Here is a 20722-nt window from a genome sequence, read left to right as displayed (position 1 = left end):
GGGTTGTGAGGATTTGCAGTCCAGCAACATCTAGATCAGGGGTAGGCAACCCTTTTGAGCCGGGGGCTGGGTAGCTGTCCCTCAGACAACTGGGGGGGCCGAAGCCAAAAAATAAATAATTAAATAATTTTTTAAAAAATTAAATACATAAATAAACCGGGACAAATGTAGGACAAAATTTTCAAATGGAGGGCACTTTTAAATAAAAAATGGAGGACACGTGAAAAAAATTGCTGATTTTTTAAAAAATGTTAATATAAATGCATGTTTCTGAGGCTTCTATTGACAATCACCCCCCAAAGGCCCCGGCGGCAATCGGCGGCAGGACCGGGCTGGGGCCGGTCCCAAGGCCTCGCCGGGCCGCATCCAGCCTGCGGGCCGCAGGTTGCCTACCCCTGATCTAGATGGCTGCATGATCTTTTCTCCCAATGTAGGTAGTGTTTGACAAAAATGTTGTTTGTCTTGCTATGAGTTGTATAAAAGAAAGCCTGTAAGTAGGACAGACTACTATTTATTTCACATTATTGATAAGGTAATTGCAAACATTATTATTTTTCAGATTCTACAACTAGATTTCATCAGTGTTCATGTTCAAGTTTATTTGAATAAAAGAAGCAATTATGCAGCGGAGACACAAAGGACTAAATGCTGGACTACTTTTGTTATTTTCTCAAATATATCAAGTTGGGCTTAACAACATTCCACCTGTCACACTTGCAACTTTGGCATTGAACATTTTTCTCTTTTTACAACCACTGAAACCACTGATGCAAACATGTATCAGTGTCACTGAGTGTTTTTACAGGAGAGACTGGCATCGCTTGTACCTTTCAGCATTTCACCATGCAGATGACTGGCATCTATATTTTAATATGGTCTCCCTACTTTGGAAGGGAATCAAGTTGGAGAGGAGGCTTGGAAGTGTGTGGTTTGGTTATATAATCCTATTATTTTCAGTGCTAGTTGGAGTTGTATACATGATTTTGGAATTTACAATTGCAGAACTTCTGAGTGATCCTTCATATGAACAAAGCTGTGCTGTTGGTTTTTCAGGTAAGATATCTTCAAATTTGTTCTTAGAATATTCATATTTTTATTGGGAATGCTGCGTTTTAGTAAAGAGATGATGCTATACATTTAGAGGAGGTGGAATTAATAATGATTAATAATAAAAAAAGTATTTTTACCCCACCCCTCTGTCAAAAGACAATCAAGGTGGGGAGGAATTACAATTGTGTTCTTGAAGATAATGATAAAATAGTTATGAGCATCTTAACTTCCAGTTGCATAACTACTTCTATGAAATCTTGTTAGAAAGTACAGAATAAAGGTAAAAGTAGTCCCTTGACATGAATGTTTAGTTGTAACCAACTGTAGGGGGAGGTGTTCATCTCCGTTTCTAAGCCGAAGAGCCAGCATTGTCCGAGGACTGCTCTGGTGGTCATGTGGACAGCATGACTGTACCAAACGCTGTAACTGTCCCACCAAAGTGGTACCTATTTGCATGCTTTCAAACTGCTAGGTTGGCAGAAGCTGGGACTGGTGACAGGGGCTCACCCTATCATGCAGGACTCGGGCCTCAAACTGCCAGCCTCCCAATCTTCTGATCACCAGAACTGGCATCTTAACCATTAAGCCACTGCATCCCTACGCCTATTAACTGTCTATTGATTTAGAGGCAGGCAACTTGATGCTCTCCAGAGATTATGATTACAGCTCCCTTAATTCTTTATCTGAGATAGTAATTTGAAGATGGTCTGTCAGCCACTGTTAAGTGCATGCTGATGTATTGTAACTTTCAAAATACACAGAATAATTGATAAAACATCATTAAGAAGAACACACCTAAATAGCAATGCTTTTTTAAGTGGAAAACTGAAAGAAGGCTTACTGGCCGCTCTGGTAACCTCAGCATTGACTAGAAAAAGCACAAACATTTGCATCAATTATATTCTTGTGAGGCCAATACAATTCCAACATTTTGAACAAATGCATTCTATTTATTTATTTATTTTAAATGGGACTCAAAGCGGTTTATCAGTCACATAACATATGGTTTCATTCTCTTAAGTTCGAAATAGATGTGGAATGCATCAGAAATCTTGGATGTGGTCACTTCATTGATGCATTTAAGTTATTGCCTAGACTGTATTGAATAGTGATTTTGAAGTAGCAGAAACTTTATAATACAGCAAGAATCCATTCCCCCTTCTTTTGGAAGGAGCTGTTTGAAGGGTGTACTGGTGTCTTGTTGTGCGTCAGTAGAGATTATCCCACATATTTTTCGCCTGAGCTCGGCATGGATATAAACCACTTTAAAATGGATGTTATTGCACACATCTGTACCCAACTCAGAGGCATCACATACCTGATCAGGACTTAGCAAAGAATGGGGCTTTCCTGTTCTTTACGAAGTCTGGGAGAAGTCCAGGTCGGGTACGCCATGCCTCTGAGCTTGGCACGGAAGTGTGCAGTAACATCCGTTTTTAAGCAATTTATGCCTATACCCAGCCCGTTCTCATCTTGGGAGAAAAACGTGTGATAATCTCCAGTGTTAGTGTGTTACACTAGTTTAAAACCACCTTTGCATATAAACTCTATCTTTTCTTCAAACCCAAGTGAGCAAAATAATATCCGAAGTCATATAAACACAGCAAAAAGGGAGAAAAAAATCTGATGGGATATGCTTTCCTCTGAGGGTGAGAGAGTGTGACTTACCAAAGGTCACCCAGTGGGTTTTCATGGTCAAGTGGGGATTCAAACCCTGATCTCCAGAGTCATAATACCACACTGGCCAAACATATTTTGAATGCTGGGCTTGTCAGAAATTTTTTATTGCTAATAAAACTATATTGCCATGATTTATAACCATACAATCCTGTACCTGTCTTTTCAAAAGCAAAACACATTATATTCAATGAAACTTAAGAGCTCAACAGACCAGCCCTAAGGGGCGGCCCTGTGCTTCTGCCATGCCCTTTCTTCGCTGGATTGGGGCCACAGCAACCACATGCCGTGACCCCAATCTGGCCTTTCTGTGTTGCAAAAAGAAGGTGCAAAAAGTGGCTCCTTTTTGTACCGCGGAAAGGGTGCCCTAGTAGCAGCAGCTTTTCAACACTCCTTTGGCACAGTGTGTTTAAAGGCTGAGCCCAGAGAGTACCATGACACCCCCGCTGTGCAGTTGGCACACAGTGTGACGCTGGTGTGGGGGAGGCCGGCGTGTGTATGCCACGCCCCTACGCTGGCATATAATGCCGGTCTGTACCGGCTCTAAGTTCCAGGTGGATATACATAGAATTGCAGGCTAAGCAGGTTCATTCTGATAACCTGCTTGGCCTGCAATCCTTTCTCAAAACCAATAATAAAATATTGCAGTAGAGATGCTCCAGTATGCTTTTAGTGTTGGGGCATGTAAAATCAGGATTAAGCATGCATCATGCAGAAGACATGCACATGGAACAGGAACACCACTAGAAGGTCTTGCTGTGTAGCTCTGTGCAGGCTGCAAAGGAAAAATCCTCCCAGGCAAAAGCTGCCGGCTGGATAAATAAATGCTAGACTGCTGAGTATTCACAAAGAAGACTTTAATCTTGGCTTTGATATTTACAATAGACCAGTGGTTCCCAACCTGTGGGTCGGGACCCCTTTGGGGGTCGCAAGACCCTTTCTCAGAGGTCGTCTAGGACCAGCAGTGAGGCAGTGTGTGTGTGGGGGGGGGAGCCTAGAGCCGCCTCTCCAGAGGGAGGCAGAAAGGGCTCTTCAGGCGAGGAGGAGGCATTGCCTGGGAGCAGAGCCTCTTGCCAGCTGTTTGGCCCTTTGGGGCCTGCGGTGGAAGGGAGGAGGCTGCGATGATGAGGAAAAGCAGGGGGCTCCTCCAGATGGTCCTGGCCACTTCCCTTGGCTCCCTCCCTCCCTCCCTCCCTCCTCCTCCTCCTCCTCCTCTTCTTTTACTTCCAGGGCAGCCTCAGCACAGGTGAGCTACTCATTCACACTCCCTCGCTTTTCTCTCTCTCTCACACACACACACACTGCACTTTGAGACCCCATTAACTGCCCCAGCTCAATGCTCTGGAACTCTGGTGTCTGTGAGGGATTTAGCCTTCTCTGTCAGAGAGCTCTGGTGCCACAATAAACTACAATTCCCAGGATTCCATAGTACTGAGCCCTGGCAGTCCAAGCAGTGTGTTTTGGACACATATATCCTCCTTTTGTGAGTTACTGAATGACTCCAGTCCCTAGCCTTTATATCTCTCTCACACACTGCAGGAATAATAACCCATTTTGGACTGCTTTCACTCAATGCTAGGGAATCCTGGGAATGCTAGAGTTTGGGAGACATTGAGACTTCTCTGTCAGAGATGGCTCTGAGGCCACAATAGACTACAATTCCCAGGATTCCCCAGCACTGAGCAGTCTCAAACTGGACCATTTCCTCAATGTGGATGCACCTGGTGAGGAATTCTGGGCACTGCAGTTCAACTACGTTTGGAGGTTTATGGGACTCCCTGTCAGAGATAGCTCTGGGGCCACTGTGTACTACAATTCCCAGCATTCCCCAGCACTATCCCAGGACAGTTAAGTCACTCTCAAACTGGATTATTTCCTCAGTGTGGCTGCAGCTTTGGTGAGGAACTCTGGGCATTTCAGTCCAGCTATGTTTTATTTCTGCAGTGTGTTTTGGACATCCTCCTCCTTTTCCAGGATATGTCCTCTTCTGTCAAATTTCAAAATGCCCTCCGTTTGGATCATGGCTAAGAAGCATGAATTTATAATTACATGGGTATTTTTAGCTTTTATTTTTGGTCATGTCCTACTTTTTTTGCTTGAGTGCCCTACATTTTGGGGTGAGGGTCACCTTGGTCAGAGAGCTTTACAGGGGTTTAACTGCCATTCTGCTGTGGTGCTGGAACAAACCACCATTCCCAGAATTCCACAGCATTCAGCCCAGGCAGTTAAAGTGGTCTCAAACCAGATTATTTCTTCTTCGTGGTCTCTGCGAATCATACAAATGGGTTTCACTGTGCCTGCGCAGTGCTGTTCGGAAACTTCTGGAATCACTGGGCAAAGTTTACTTTGCAACATATAGAAACTTTTTGGCGGTAACTCCGCCCACCCGTTATAAGGCCCCTGCCTTCCCGCTCTTTCCCCAGTTCCTTTTTTCCGCCGCGCTAGCTGCTTCAGGGAACTTTGCTCGCTTTAGCTTGCATTTAGAATCACTTTCGCTTTTGACCTCGGACCGTCTCTTGACCATTCTTTGTCTCCCGCCCCTGGTAACTTCGACCTCTCGGACTGTTGACCTTGCTTCTGAACTTTCCCTTTCAACTTGTCGACTTCGGAAAATGCCTGCTCCATTTAAGAAGTGTGATGTCTGCGGGAGCAAGGTGCCCATCCAGGACCCGCACTCCTCCTGCCTCCTCTGCTTGGGCAAGGAGCATGACACGAAGGCTTGCCCGCTCTGCAAGTCCTCTCATCCCAGGCTCGCAAGAACCGTGAGTCCCGGCTGACCTCGGCCATTGCTCTGGGCAAGGTTCAGGAGGGAGGCCCCCGTCCATCATCGGCTCCTTCGGCTCCGCCGCCTGCCTCATCTTCCCGGGCGAGTGTGTCCAGCGTGGTGTCTGCCCCGCCGATGGCAGGTTCGTCCACCACCACCAATGTGGCCCATGGTTCACAAAAACCCAGTGCCACCAACAAGAACTCCAAGCACCCCCACAAGCAATCGGGGTCTGAGGGTACCGAGCCCAGGGCAAAATCCGTGAGAAAGCCGTCCCCGGAGGGCTTGCGCGCGAAGGATTGCGCGGAGGTCTCGTCGGTCCCGACTCCGTCCTCCAAGGCCTCGTCAAAGTCATCTCGACACGCCTCCAAGCTGCCCGAGACGGGTGCATCCTCTTCAGGAAAGGCTGCACCGGTGGAAAAGGCGAAGACATCTAAGCCTCAATCTATGGGAGCTGTCGTTCTGCTGGACCTGCCGGACAACCCTTTCTTCCCGCCCGAGGATCGGGTCGAGACACCACGGTCGTCCAAGAAGAGGCACCACAAGGAGGCAACGGAGGGCTCTGCACCAAAGAGGCCTAAGCCCTCCAAGGACCACACCGGGTCGGAGGTTTCCTCCAAGGGAAAGGAGCGCGCTTCCCACAAGCAACGCTCCCCGACGAAGAAGGCTCCAACACCAGCCTCTTCGCGCCCTGATGGCTCGTCCACCTCGCATGCGGCTGCTCTCCCGGACACACTGCTACCGTCGACGGTCGACTTTGCCCGCGCCGATGAGTTAGCAGCTGAGCTCCCTCGGAGATTGTCACCTTCGCCTTCCATCCACTCGGAGGTCGACGAACCGATGGAGAGGGACACTGACATGTTTTTTGACCCCGAATCCGGAAGATACTACATGTCAGTGCCGAGGGAGACTGCCTTCAGGGAGTTCACCCGGCTCAACCTGCGCCCGGTGGCCCCCCAAGATGACGAGCCTGCCCCTTCCCATGCGACGGCCTCAGCCTCTGCACCTCTGCACCGACGGAGCCACCGCCCTTGCAGATCCCGGTGCGTTCGGCAACTCAAGTCAGGGTCCTGGACATCCCGCTTACCTCGGACACCGACTCCGAGGGGGAGCCCTTGCTGCCGTCGGGGGAGCCCTCGGACGAAGACGACACCTCCGTCCAGGCGTCTCCGCAGCGGATGCACCACCCAGAGCCTTCCTCCCCGACAGATGATGTGCGCTCCTTCAACGAGCCCATCATTAAGAGGGCAAGGGCCCTGGACACTGAGCTCTCCTACCCCAAGGAGGAGGCTCGGGATCCTGTGGAATGTCGGGTGCATGGCTGGGTGCCCACGCCTCCCTCCATCCCACTGCTGCCCTCCCTCAAGTCCATTGTCCGGAGGTCGTGGGATGCGCCAGCTTCCCTCATCGGATCGTCCAGGAAAATCAAGTCCCTCTACCGGATCTCCCCGTCGAGTTGCTCTTGGTTGGCCGAACACCCCAAGCAGAACTTGGCGATTGTAGAGGGGGCTCAGCAGGGCTTCGTCCCCAAGCAGGCAACTTCCCCAGTTGACCGGGAAGCGAAGAAGGTTGATGGTCTGGCCAAGAAGGCCTACTCGGCGGCAGCCCTCGCAGTCAAGGCCATCAACTATAACGCCTGCATGGGGGCGTACATCCAGACCCTCATGGAAGGGATCTCGCCACTCGTCCCGGACATCCCAGACGAAACCCAGCGACACCTGGTAGAGATCCGTGATGAGGCCCATTCGATCGGCAGCTGGCTCATCACTGCCTCCAGAAACGTGGCTGACTGTGCGGGACGGGCAATGTCGGCTTTGTTGGCTCTGCGCCGGCATGCGTGGCTGAGGGGTTCGGACCTCAATGCCAACGTCAAGTCAGCCATAGAGGACATGCCCCTGGATGGTAGCGGCCTCTTCCACGCCGAGACCGATGAGCGCCTGAACAGCAAGTTCAGAATGAAGGCGGCGGCGAAGAAACACGGGATGTCATCGGCTCCCATCTCGCCCTTCAGAAAGAGGCAGCGCCCATGGCAGCCGCAAGGTCAGTCACAGGGGACCTTCCAGCAAGACCGGCAACCTCAGCAGCAGGGCTCCCAGAGGCGCCGGTACCCCTCTCAGTCCTCCTCCTCCTCTGGCCATCGCAACTTTCCTTCCCGGTACCGGAAGTCCCGCCGGCAGGACACCGACCAGGGGAAGAAGAGAGCCTGAAGGGTTGCAGCGCGCTTCGTCTCTCCTTTTTTCTTTTTGGACATTTTAAGGCCCTTTGCTAACACCTGGGCCTCTATAACATCAGACTCGTGGGTCCTCAACATCGTCCGTAGGGGTTATGCCCTCGAGTTCCAAGAGCTCCCCCCAACAGGAGCCTTCATGTCCACTCACCCTTCTCGACGAAGTGCGCACTTTGCTGGACAAGGGGGCAATCTCCCCCTTACCACCCGAGCAATGCCCCAGGGCCTTTTTCTCCAGGTACTTCACGGTACCGAAGGCGGATGGGGGCATCAGACCCATCTTGGACTTGAGGGAGCTGAACTTTTTCCTTGAATACCGCCGTTTCCGGATGGTAACCTTGGCCTCTATTCTGCCGCTTCTCCACCAGGGCCTGTGGTTCGCGACGGTCGACTTGAAGGATGCCTATTTCCACATCGGAATTCGGGAGTCCCACTGGAGATTCCTCGCCTTCACCGTCGGCTCCACCGCGTACCACTACAACGTGCACCCCTTTGGCCTTGCCACGGCTCCGAGGGTCTTCACGAAGTGCATGGCACCGGTGGTGGCATACCTTCATCAGAGGGGCTACAGAGTCTTCCCGTACCTGGACGACTGGTTGTTTAAATAATAATAATAATAAAATTTTTATTTATATACCGCCCTTCCATCAGATCAGGGCGGTTTACAACAAGTTAAAAACAATACAATAATCAATAGACATTAAAACCATACAGCAATTACATAAAAACAAGAACAAAAAGCCCCAGGTTAGCCAATCCCGTTGCCAGTGCGGAGGGAGGAGGCCTAAGGGACTTTAGTCAGGGAATGCAATCTCAAACAGGAAGGTCTTTAGGTCCCGTCTAAATTGGGCCAGGGAGGTAGCTGAGCGGAGCTCTATGGGCAGCGTGTTCCAAAGGGCCGGGGCGGCGATGGAAAATGTCCTCCTGGTGGTGGAGACAAACCTCGCCCCGGGAACCCTAAGTAGTTGCTGCCCAGATGTTCTGAGGGTGCGGGGCGGAATGTATGGGGAGAGGCGGTCCTTCAGGTATCCTGGGCCCAGGCCATTTAGGGCTTTATAGGTCATCACCAACACCTTATATTGCGCCCGGAAGCGAATGGGCAGCCAATGGAGATCTTTTAGTACCGGAGTTATATGGCTGGCCCTGGACGTACCAGTGACCAGCCTGGCTGCCATGTTCTGCACCATTTGAAGCTTCCGGGTTTGGTATAAGGGTTGCCCCATGTAGAGTACATTGCAGAAATCCAGAAATTTGTCACCGATTCACAGCACGAGCTCCGAGAGGCGGTCTCATTTGCTTTGCACCTTTTGGACTCCCTCGGACTGGTCGTCAACGAAGAGAAGTCCCACTTCACTCTGACCAGGCAGGCCAAGTTCATCGGGGCCATCCTCGACTCCGAAAGATGCTCCGCCTTCCTCCCTCCGGACCGTTTCCAGGCGTTGGTGGCATCGCTAAGGCCTTGCATCTCTCACAGAAGGGTGAGGGCCAGAGACGTCCAAGTGGCTCCGGGCCACATGGCGTCAACGACGTTCGTGACACCTTGGGCAAGGCTTCGCCTCCGACCACTACAGTCCTGGTTCCTTTCAGTCTTCTCTCCGATGGAGGACCCTCCGTCCAAGTGGCTCACGGTACCGAGACCGGTGGCCGCTTCACTGAGATGGTGGCTGGACGGCTGCAACGGCTGCATCGGGATGCCCTTCCATCAACCTCAGCCTCAATTGACTTTGACAACCGATGCTTCCCTGGAGGGTTGGGGCGCCCACCTGCTCGACCTGGTTGTCAAGGACAAGTGGTCGGCCCAGGACAAACATTTCCACATCAATGCTTTGGAGATGCTCGAAGTCGAGAAGGCTCTGAGGGCATTCGAATTCGCTGTCGCAGGTAAGGTGGTCCTCCTGAGGACGGACAACACGACCGTGATGTATTACATCAACAAACAGGGAGGCACCAGATCCAAGACTCTGCTTGAGATTACTCTTTGCATTTGGGACTGGTGCATCCAGAGACAGGTGCTCCTCCAGGCGATTCACCTTCCAGGAGAGGACAACGAGTTGGCAGACCGCCTAAGCAGATCCCCTTCGGTGTGCCACGAGTGGAGGCTCCATCCGGAGACGGTCAGCAACCTGTTTGAGCGGTGGGGAACCCCCCGGATCGACCGAATGGAACAGCCACTGTCCCCAGTTCTGCTCCAGGAGGCAAATGGACGGATCCCATGGAGACGCGTTCACCTTCCTTTGGACGGGAGAGCTGCTCTACGCCTTTCCTCCCTTCCCTCTCATCATTAGGGTGGTGTCCAAGATGACAACGGACCGTTCGGATGCGATCCTGATCACTCCGTGGTGGCCGAGACAGCCCTGGTTCGCATCCCTTCTCCACCTCCAAGAGATGCTTCCTCCGCCTCGACTTCCGTCCCGACCTGCTGTCGATCCAGGACGGCCGGATTCTGCACCTGGACATCAAGAGCCTGCTGCTTGTGGCCTGGAGAATCCAGCCCTAGCCTCACTGCCGGATGCGGTGAGGACGGTGATCCTGGCTGCGCAGAAGCCGTCCACCCAGCGGTCCTATGCCCTGAAGTGGCGGAGGTTTAGCCTCTTCCTTGATCGAAAGGGCTTGTCTCCTGCTCAAGTTTCTACTCCAGTGGTGCTGGAGTTTTTGATGGCACTGTTGGATGAGGGGTTGTGCCTCACATCCATCAAGTGCTACCTCTCTGCCATTTGTTCCAGGTACCAATTTGAGGGTAGGGCCTCCTTCTTTAAGGACCCCCTGGTGAAGGGGTTCCTGAAGGGATGTGCCAACCTGCACCCTCCTGTGTCGGTACCGGCCCTGGCTTGGAGCTTGGAGGCGGTGCTGGCCGCGCTCCAATCCAAGCCCTTTGAACCGATGGCCACAGCGGACTTGAGACTACTGACTTGGAAAACCGCTTTTCTTGTGGCCATCACCTCTGCCCGTCACGCGGGCAAACTTTGTGCCTTGCGGAGGGACCAGACCTTCCTGAGGTTTCACAAGGACAAGGTGGTCCTTAGGACAGACATTACTTTCTTGCCTAAGGTTGTGTCTGCCTTTCACATGTGCCAGGACATTGTGTTGCCTACCCTCGCTTCCAATCCGACTTCGGATGCGGAGCGAAGCCTGCACTCTCTTGATGTCAGGAGAGCGCTGGCGTTTTACCTGGACAGAACTGTTGCCTCCAGTCGGTCCGAGAGACTTTTCCAATGCTACTCGGAACCGAAGAAGGGGTTGCCCGTATCTGCACAGAGGTTTTCCAAATGGGTGGCTGGTACCATCCACCTCTGCTATGAACTGCTGGGCAAACCTCTCCCTGGCAGGGTTCGGTCCCACTCCACAAGAGCAGTGTCAGCATCCTCTGCATTCCTGTCGGGCATTCCCTTGGAGGATGTCTGTAAGGCTGCTGTCTGGTCCCAGCCATTGACTTTTATAAAGCACTATAGGCTGGACACCAGAGCCATCCGAGATGCAGCTTTTGGGAGGGCTGTGTTGGTTTCAGGGTTGCATTGATTGCACTACTGATGGTTTGTGTTGTCAGCATTTATGTACATAATGCCACTGTTTTACATTCTGTTGAATGTTGTTGAATGTTGATTGCACAATTCCAACGGGACTGGTCTTGCATGACCTTTTATTCCCTTCTCAGGTTTTGCAGTGTTATTGCTGTGTTGAGTTTTTATGCATAAACAAAAGACTGACTCTTTTTATGGTTCAAGGTGTTTATTGTTGCAATAAATATACCCTTGGTTTACCATAGCTTTGGTTTCAGGACACTCCCTCCGCCACATACCTAAGTTTGTCAGTCTAAACCCATTTGTATGATTCGCAGAGACCACGAAGAAGAAGGACAGGTTGCTCACCTGTAACAGTATTTCTTCGAGTGGTCATCTGCGAATACATACAAATCCCACCCGTCCATCCCCTCAGTGTCCTGCTCTTATTGGCTCTTTCCATTGCCTGCTTGGCGGAAAAATTGCGGAACTGGGGAAAGAGCGGGAAGGCAGGGGCCTTATAACGGGTGGGCGGAGTTACCGCCAAAAAGTTTCTACATGTTGCAAAGTAAACTTTGCCCAGTGATTCCAGAAGTTTCCGAACAGCACTGCGCAGGCGCAGTGAAACCCATTTGTATGTATTTGCAGATGACCACTCGAAGAAATACTGTTACAGGTGAGCAACCTGTCCTTCTCCAGCGTAGATGCAGCCCAAGCCTTTTGCCACTCTTATGCCTGAGATTTCAAAGCCCAGCCCTGGCATCACAACAAACTACAAATCCCAAGATTCCATAGGATGGAGTGATGAGAGTGAAAGCAGTGTCAAGGTGCTTTACTTCTGCAGTGTGCCTAATGCAGTTCTTAACGTGGTCCACCTCTTGCATACCGAGTCTCACAAGACTTTTTTGTTTAACAGTTTGTACTCACTAACTCCATTTCATGTCTCCTTTATTTAGTGGGGTGGAATACAGGCAAAACAAGGCAAAATTTAATTAATTGATTTATTAATATCCCATATTTCTCCCAGTACAGAAACCAAGGCAACATACAAGTTCAAAAACACGATACAATTCTTTAAAATCCTGTTAATACAAAAATTAAAAAACAACTAAACCAACTTTAATTTAAAAGAGGCCTATCGTATATTGTAGTGTAGTGGTTTGAGTGTTGGACTCTGGGAGACCAGAGTTGGAATCTCCACTCAACCATGGATTCTCAGAAGAGAACAATGCTAAACCCCCTCTGAGCAAATCATGGCAAGAAAATATTGTGTTAGGTCACACTTAGGGTCTGCTGTGTATCAGAAATGACTTGAAGGCACAGAACCACAAAGTGGAACAGGACTGGATCCAGAAGGTTCTGGGATGTTGTGAGAAGACTAAGATCATTGGAAATAGGTGTTTTCCGATGGTCTTAGGAACCGAGACACCACTCCAATATGGTCGGGGATCACCGCAACATGAGGAACTGTATTAAAGGGTTGCGGCATTAGAAAGGTTGGGAACCACTGCAGTAGACTATCAAAGTGCTTCGCCAGACTCCTATATAGAGCCCTCGCCACATCGAGCAATCAGCTCACATTCTTATATACAGTTTCCCCACCTTGGGTTTGAGTCCATCCCACTCCTGGTATGTCTTCCAGTTTCCTGTCACCTGACAGCTGTGACTCTGCAGAATTGAAGCCTGCTGGTTTCACCTCCTGTCCCTCTGTCATCACCTTCTTGTGACTCAGGAATCTCCAAATGTTGAGTCATCAAGTCTACCACCTGAACTCAAGTTATCTTGTTAGCCTTGTCCCAGTTCCAGGCCATAGCCACATCTCTGTCATTTTCTGCCCAGAGTGCTCTCTACTCTGACATTTAGATAGGATGGCCAGATCCTTGTTATATACTTTCTAGCTGTTTTTCCCCCTCCAATTTGGGGAATTCCAAAAGGTGCTGAAATGCTTTTAAAGCACAGGGGTATAGATGTATTTTCACTTTGAGTTCAGCCAGTATCAAAATAAATAATCTTGCATAAACTGCAGAAAATTGTAAGACTTATGTTTTATTTTTTCTTCTTTGTAGGGTGAACAAAGATGTATTGGTATCGCATAGTAGCATACAAAGAGTAACAAGTGCCTATGTTTGGTTTTCATAATGCATGAGAATTTTTTTTTTATGTGATTTTTCTGCTTTATTTTGGATTTAGGAGTGTTATTTGCTTTGAAAGTTCTTAACAACTACTATCACCCAGGTGGGTCCAGCAACATCATGGGAATGAATGTATCCAATAAATATGCTTGTTGGCTGGAACTTATAGCCATTCATTTATTGAGCCCAGGGTAAGTGTGTAGTGACGCTTATAGAACTTATGTTCTGTATTTATGTCTCTGTGTGTCATTATTGTATTGAATCAGTTATTGAGGCCTGCATTCCTTGTGGGTTGTACCATTCTTTTTCAACACAAAAAATGATGAATAAAAACATGTTGCAAAGACAGGTGCTTGTTGCAAGGGTAGACGTGGAATGCAAGAATAGCAGTGCTGGATCACACAGACACCTGCCTAGTCTAGCTTCTTGTTTCATTTACTATTTTAGGCGGTTTACAGACCGCCCCTTTGGGGCAGCCTATTCTCGCCACTTTGCCCACTGGATCAGGGCCTCAGCTGCCACAGCGGCAGCCTCTGAGGCCCCGATCCGCCGCTTTCCAGGTCGCGGGGAAGCAGCAAAAGGCCGCTTCCCCGCAGCCTGGAAAGGGGTGTCCTTGGGGCTTCATGTCCCAAGGACACCCGACGGTGGCGGGGACAAAAACAAAGGGGGCGCTTGGCCCCTTTCTGCTTTGCGTCGCTGGCGCAGCCGTCTAAAGGCTGCGCCCAGCGATGCAAAGCTGGAAGGAGCTCTGTTTCGGAGCTTCTTCTGGCGCTCTGGAAAGGGTGCCCCAGGCGCCCTCGCACTGCATCAGCATGTCACTTCCACGCTGCTCTGTTTGAAGGCAGTGCTGTTGTGACATTCCAATGACGGCATCCATGTAGAATGGGCGCCACCATTTTGTATGTACTAGGTACATACTAGGGTTAGGGCGTCCTTGTCAGGGTTTCCTAACCCTAGAACGTACCTAGTACGTACTTTGCGCGTGTCTGGAACGCGCCCTAGTCACTTATTTACTGCTGCATTTGCTGTGTCATATATTTGAAATAAACACATAATTTCTTAGTAATCTTTAACGAACAAGATATTTGAAGAGTAAATTAACAATGTACATATTGGTGGAGATGAATAGAAGAGAGACAGAAATCAATGACAAAACTTAACAGATTCTAACGTGAGATCCCATATTTTAGGACAGCCTTTACCAACCTGACAGTTTCCAGATTTAATAGACTTCCATTATCCACAGCCACTAATTGCATGGAATTTGAGGTCCATCTGGATAAAAAATCCAGGTTACAGAGAAGGCAACTTTAAAATGACAAAAACACCCTTTTTGAAGGAGCCAGTACCAAAAGATGCCCTGGTGTCAATGGTGACAACTTTCTGACCATCCTTTGTAAATCCCAGGATACATTCTGATAACAAATATCTTCAGTAATGAACTAAGCAGCTAATGAAAGTATTTTAATTCTACTAATGAGATTGTTTCAGTTATGAATTTCAGGGACAATTTAATCTTCCAACTTGTACTAGTTAACAAATCAGTTTTCAGAACTAGCATTTCAGGCTCTATTGACAAGCCGCCATCTTCTGACGCATATTCTAAGAGTGACCACACAGTCTTTTCTGTCAGATGAATGTGTGTTCCAAGCCCAGACAATGAGAGATAAATCCTTGGTTGTCCACAAGATACCATCCCTTCATGAAGACTTGCCTTAATTTTTGAATCTGTTTAGGTTGTTTTTCATAATCAGGGTTGTTTCCTAGATTTTTGATGTTTTAAAATTATGATTGTTGTTGTTATGTTTATTTCTATCCTGCTTTTCTCTCAAAATCAGGACGCAGAGTAGTTTACAGTGTAATAGAACAGTACAATTAAAATCATACAAAAGGTGAACATTAAAATATAATTGAGCTATGCACAGTATTAAAACAATTCAAACTTCTAGTAACAAGAATAAAATTAAATATAAAGGGATAAAAAGCCATTAAAACAGTTCAGTTTAAACCAACAGCACACTCTCTACACCATTCTTTAAAAACATTCTCTTTTAAAATCCTGTTAGAATAAAAGGTTTTGCCTGCCGATGGAAGTACAGAAAGAAGAGGGCCATTCTGGCTGCCCTGGGAAAGGGGTTCCAGAATCTAGGTGCAGCCACTGAGAAAGCCCTCTCTTCTGTCCCCAGCAAATACGCTTGCAACCGTGGTGGGACTGAGAGAGGGGGTCTCTCCTGATGATCTTAAGTGCACAGGCCAGCTCATATAGGGAGATACAATCTGCCAGATAGCCTTGACTTGAGTCATATATGGATTTATAGGTCATAACAAGCACTTTGAATTGTGTCCAGAAACAATCTTGTTTACTGGTTAGCGTAACCTTTATTTCTTTGGGAACTGCTGTAGCCTACAGCAGAATTGAAATTATTCAGAGAACAATGCCTGTCATTGGTGGTTGATGACACAACGGGATAAACTGGAGTAAACTTATGGTAGTCGATTGACAACTGCTGTAGTATTCTCACATACTCTGAATATCAAGTGGTAACTATTAATGCCACTTGATTAAAGTAAATGCAACCTTAATAAGCAGTACCTGACATTTTTTCTGCATACGGCAACACATTTTTAGTAATAGCTGTGGTTCTAAGAACAATTTCTTTAGCTGCATATTGAAGGGCTGGGATGTTTTAATTAATATTTGGGATATATGATATTGAGATGGGTATTTTCTGGAAGACGCGTTTTTCATTCCAAACTGATAGTTTTGAATGAAGAAAAGTTTGTTCATAACTGAAAGAGAGCCAGTTTCTTAACCTCTATGTTTGTTATTAAACTTGCCTGAAATTTTTATTCAGTGCTTCAGCTTTATTATAAAACAATGAAAAATGGGAATACTTGCTCTTAAAAAAGTCAGTGGAGTATTTTGCCCAATACAGCTTTAATCAACAATTGTTTGTTGTGAGATTAGGTAATTCAGACTCATTTGCTCTGAAAAATTGTCTCCTCTTATATTTACTGTGCAGTCTACTTTCTAGTTAGTGATAAAGGACATAAATTGTGCAATTAATTATGTATGCTGTGTTTTTTTCTAAATAAATCTTAACATGCACTTTAACGTGTGTGGTCCCCCTCACAGCTTGAAGATTGGTGGGTTTTCTCTGTATGAGTTTTCTAGTCCTCTTCTTTTATCTTCTTTTAAGAACACTTTGCTCAAACTGGCCTTTTGACAGAAATGGAATAAAACAATGATCTAGGATGCATCTCCATTGCAGAAATACCCAGTTGTATACCACTTTAACCATTATGGATCAGTGCTATGGAATTCTGGGAACTGTAGTTTGTGAGACATTTGGGCGCGTTACAGACCACCCAGAAGGGGCGGTCTGCCGCCGCCTTCATTTGCAGCACGGAGGAGCCCGAGCGTCCAAACCGCGAGGCTCCTCCATGCTGCAAATAAGAAGCGCCAAAATGGTGCTTCTCTTTGCGGCATGGATATGGTACGTAAAGATAGCGGCCCTCGTGTGGAACGGGCGCCGCCATTTTGTACAGATTCAGTCTGTATTAGGGTTAGGGGCGTCCGGAAGTGACGCCCCTTTCCAATCCTAATACGGACCCAGTCCATACTTTATGCCTGTTTGTAACGGGCCTTAGTCTTCTCTGTCAGAGAGTTTTGGTGCCACAAGAAGTTACAATGCCAGAATTCCATAGTATTGAACCATGACAGTTAACGTGGTGTGAAACTGGATTATTTCTGTAGTGCAGATGCAGCCCTAGTCAGTTTCACTAGATGAGAGGCTTTCAGATAATGCTCCCATTTATCTTCTACCTTTTAGCAAGTAGATAAAAGGGAAAATGAAGAAAGCTGGACAGTTTTAGCTGAGCTAAAAAATGCTGCTGCCAGTTTTTAGGAAGGTGTTTGTGTTCCACCTGACAGCTATCCCACCTTGATTCAGGGTGTTTTCACAGTTGATGTTCAGAACAGAAATTAGCTGTTTGTGAAGAACAGAAAGTGAGAAGAAGATTTGTTAAAGCTGAATGTAACTTCTAGTTCTGTCTATACTAATCCTAAATGCCTAAAGGCACCAGATCTTGTCTGATGGTTGAAGCTAAGCAGGATCAGCCCTGGTTAATATTTTGATAGGAAACTAACAATGAATACCACATGGTGTAGGCTATATTTCAGAGGAAAGAACTGGCAAAACCACCTCTGAGTATCCCTTGCCTAAGAAACTCTGGCCCATTACAAACGGGCATAAAGTATGGACTGGGTCCATATTAGGATTAGAAAGGGGCATCCCTTCTGGACACCCCTAGCCCTAATACGGACCCACTCCATACAAAATGGCGGCGCCCGTTCCACACGGGGGCTGCTATCTTTATGTAGCGGACGTGCTGCGTCCGCACGTCGCACAGCACATATGATGCTGCGAGTGCGCCATTGGCACCTCACGGTGTCATATCCGCGCTGCGGAAAGAAGCGCCATTTTGGGGCTTCTTTCTGTTCCGCGAGGGAGCCTCGCGGTTTGGCTGCTGCGGCTCCCTCCCTCCCTTCTGGGCGGTCTGTAACGCGCCTCTGTGAAATTAGTGGAGTCTCCAGACAGGCACCTTGAATGCATATACAAACACAAACGTACCTAACATATGTGGGGAGCTCAGCTTATAGCTGGCCACTTAAAGGGAAGAGTGTCTATTTTAATTTTATCCGCACTTGTCAGGGGCAGGGAGAGTAATAGTGAACTTAAGAAACCCTCATCCAGCTTGTTATGAGTTGAGCCAAACTTCTCTACTGCCATCATTACTTGCTACCATTTTGCCTGCCACTTGAATTCGCTGTAACAAGACTTTTTTTTTGTGAGCCATTCCTTCCCTTCCAAAAGGTGTGTGGAATGCCAATACAGTAGCATCACTGCCCCATAAATTTCCAGTCATCTGAGCACTTAGTTTGAACATGAAAAATCCTACATGAGCATTGCCTCCTGGATGCTGTCAGCCACCTATTGTGTATCTCCCTCCCCTGCTTATTTCTCGTTTGAAACTATTATAAAAATAGTTAGATAGATTATCTATCTATCTTTTTTCTTGTTGTTGTTGTTGCACTTAAAGAATGAATCCAGTTTGTGAATGCAACTGAATAAGCCTGGGGAACCCTTTGCAATCATTAATCTGAAAGGCTACAGTGTTCTTTTAGATCACAGACTGCACATTAAAATGCATGCTATTGCTTTGATTATATTAACTCTTCACAATTTAAAATGCATCAAGTGGAACAAAACCTGCCAAATGTGGCTAATGGGTCGGTGTTGTTATAATAATGGTACAGAATACATCTAATCGGGGCAACATGACATCTCACAAACTATTGCTTTCTTTTAGGAGTTCTTTTGCAGGTCATCTGGCAGGTATTCTTGTTGGACTGATGTACACCATGGGACCTCTGGAGACTATTATGAAAACATGTGCAGGTATAGAATGATGATTTTATTACTTAGGCTTTTCATGTCTATGTTATTTTGAACAGAATATGAATTATATATCATTGCTTCTACTTGATAACATTCAAGCTATTATATATGGCATGCTTTAATTAAGTGTATTTTGGTTTTTTCGTTCATCCCCCCTTCTCCTTTAGTCTCACTGGAGTATTATTGTTTGCTACTGATGAGTTATATCAATTTTTTTTTAAACATTAAAGAATAAAAAATAACTTAGAAGTCACATTTATGTGGTGGTTCCATCCAGTAAGCATTATTTTTTTATATATTTTCCTGTGGAAGTGATAGTGCAGTCTCTGGATTGTATGTAGCTCCAAATGCCATTTTTGTAGCTCAAATGCCCCCAACCCCCCTTTGATTTCTTTTATATTTTAAGCTATTTTCTGGCTTTTGATTTGCCATCAAATTCACTAATTATCCAAAACCAAGTACAGATGCAAAACCAGCTACAGATACCTCCTTTTGTAACCCACAACCACACAAAAACCTTGGAAATTGGCCCAAAGCAACTAAAACAGGAACTGCAAGTGACATGATATCAACTTCCAGTGTGTTACTGCTGCAGCTGACGAGAGAGATCATGGGAGCAAAAATTGACCTCTTCCCTTTGTGCAGATGACCATCTTTGTCCTATAGTTATGTTCATACAATGCATTAACAAGCCCTATAATGTCTCTTCTTTGGTACTGGGAGAATAGCAACATGATCTCCTTTTTAAAGTGGTTGTCTTGGACCTAAGTGTTGAATTTATGAGGCTTTACCATTACAGATTTCCAAGGTGTCTATAGCCACCACAGAAAAGATTGTGGCGTTTTCTTTAGAAAGCAGATCAGATGCCTTTATGTGATTTACATTGGATACCAGCACAGTGGTAGTGATGGTGGGGAGGTTTTACCTGTGTAAACAACACAACAGGACTTGTGCATTCATTCCAAACAAACCTGACTTAATGTATTATCACGTCCAGTTTTGAGACATTATTGTGGCAGTGTGGGTATTTCACCCAACATTTGTAGGGGCAGGGCTTTGAGAGGTCTTTTGCAGCTTGAGAGGGTGCTAAATTGGCGTTAGGGATGTCCTCTTCAGCCCTGATTTATGTGATGCTCTTTTTAGGAAATATATTCATGCATTTATTATGCATCTGTGGGCAGCAGAAAATAATACATGTCCATATTTGCAAATAGCACAAGAACCAGGTATGCCCCTGTGAAGTAGCTTGCCTTTAGAAATACTCCTTTCTGACCTACATAGTTTTCCATATTTCAAGCCGTGTGAATGTACATTTGCAAGACTAGCTTTCCATATATTCTGTTGTTTTATTTTAAAGCTGTAAACTGCCTTGTGAATTAAAAGGCATTTTACACCACTCATAACTACACACGCACACACACATTGTGCACATTAGCTTTGAAAACAATTATCGAGGAACTTTTTTTTTAATCATCCATTTTTCTGTGGGGGTTCTGGAGTCTCTGGGATCATATAGGATCAGCCTTTTATTTTGGGCCTCCAAACTCCTTTTTGTGCAATAGAAAAAAAGGACTTGGAAAAAACTATATGCAAAGACAATCATATGATGTTCTGTTTTGTGGACAAATGATATGGTGTTTGGGCCTTAAGGGATTCAAAAGGCCCCTGTCAAGAAACAGGGTAATACAGTTTGGCCATACCTCATCTAGGCAGATGATGTAAACTCACTTTAAAATAGGCAGTATGATATTGTGAAGATTTGTCAATATTAATTGTGTTACTTTTGCTAGGTGGCCTTACATTCCCAGCTGCCTTTTCGCAACAAAGAAACAGCTATAATCCAGGTAAATATCTTATGTTTCAGAGTATCATATGTTATTTTTGAGTAAGCATGCACAGTAAGTAAGCAACAG

The 20722-nt window shown here is 46.7% G+C and overlaps 1 protein-coding gene across 10 annotated transcripts in view; it reads left to right on the top strand.

Annotated features, from left to right (window-relative positions):
* The window catches only part of RHBDD1 (rhomboid domain containing 1), a 45420-nt gene that overhangs the window by 10985 nt on the left and 13713 nt on the right, over nt 1-20722 (top strand). For all 10 annotated transcript variants that reach the window (XR_016279998.1, XR_016279997.1, XR_016279999.1 and 7 more), the window contains exons 2-5: nt 560-1053; nt 13406-13538; nt 18721-18809; nt 20600-20653. Coding sequence is in view for 6 of the 10 variants with exons in the window: in XM_089509202.1 (XP_089365328.1) it covers nt 621-1053; nt 13406-13538; nt 18721-18809; nt 20600-20653 (709 nt within the window). In the remaining 4 variants the exon portion in view is untranslated. The remainder of the gene's footprint in view (nt 1-559; nt 1054-13405; nt 13539-18720; nt 18810-20599; nt 20654-20722) is intronic.

The sequence above is a fragment of the Sceloporus occidentalis genome, unplaced genomic scaffold, assembly GCF_023333645.1.
Source record: "Sceloporus occidentalis isolate IW3139 unplaced genomic scaffold, rSceOcc1.0.p SCAF_2, whole genome shotgun sequence".
In the NCBI taxonomy this organism is placed as follows: domain Eukaryota; kingdom Metazoa; phylum Chordata; class Lepidosauria; order Squamata; family Phrynosomatidae; genus Sceloporus; species Sceloporus occidentalis.
The sequence above is the reverse complement of the archived record's forward strand: the minus strand, read 5'-3'. Positions and strand labels throughout refer to the sequence as shown.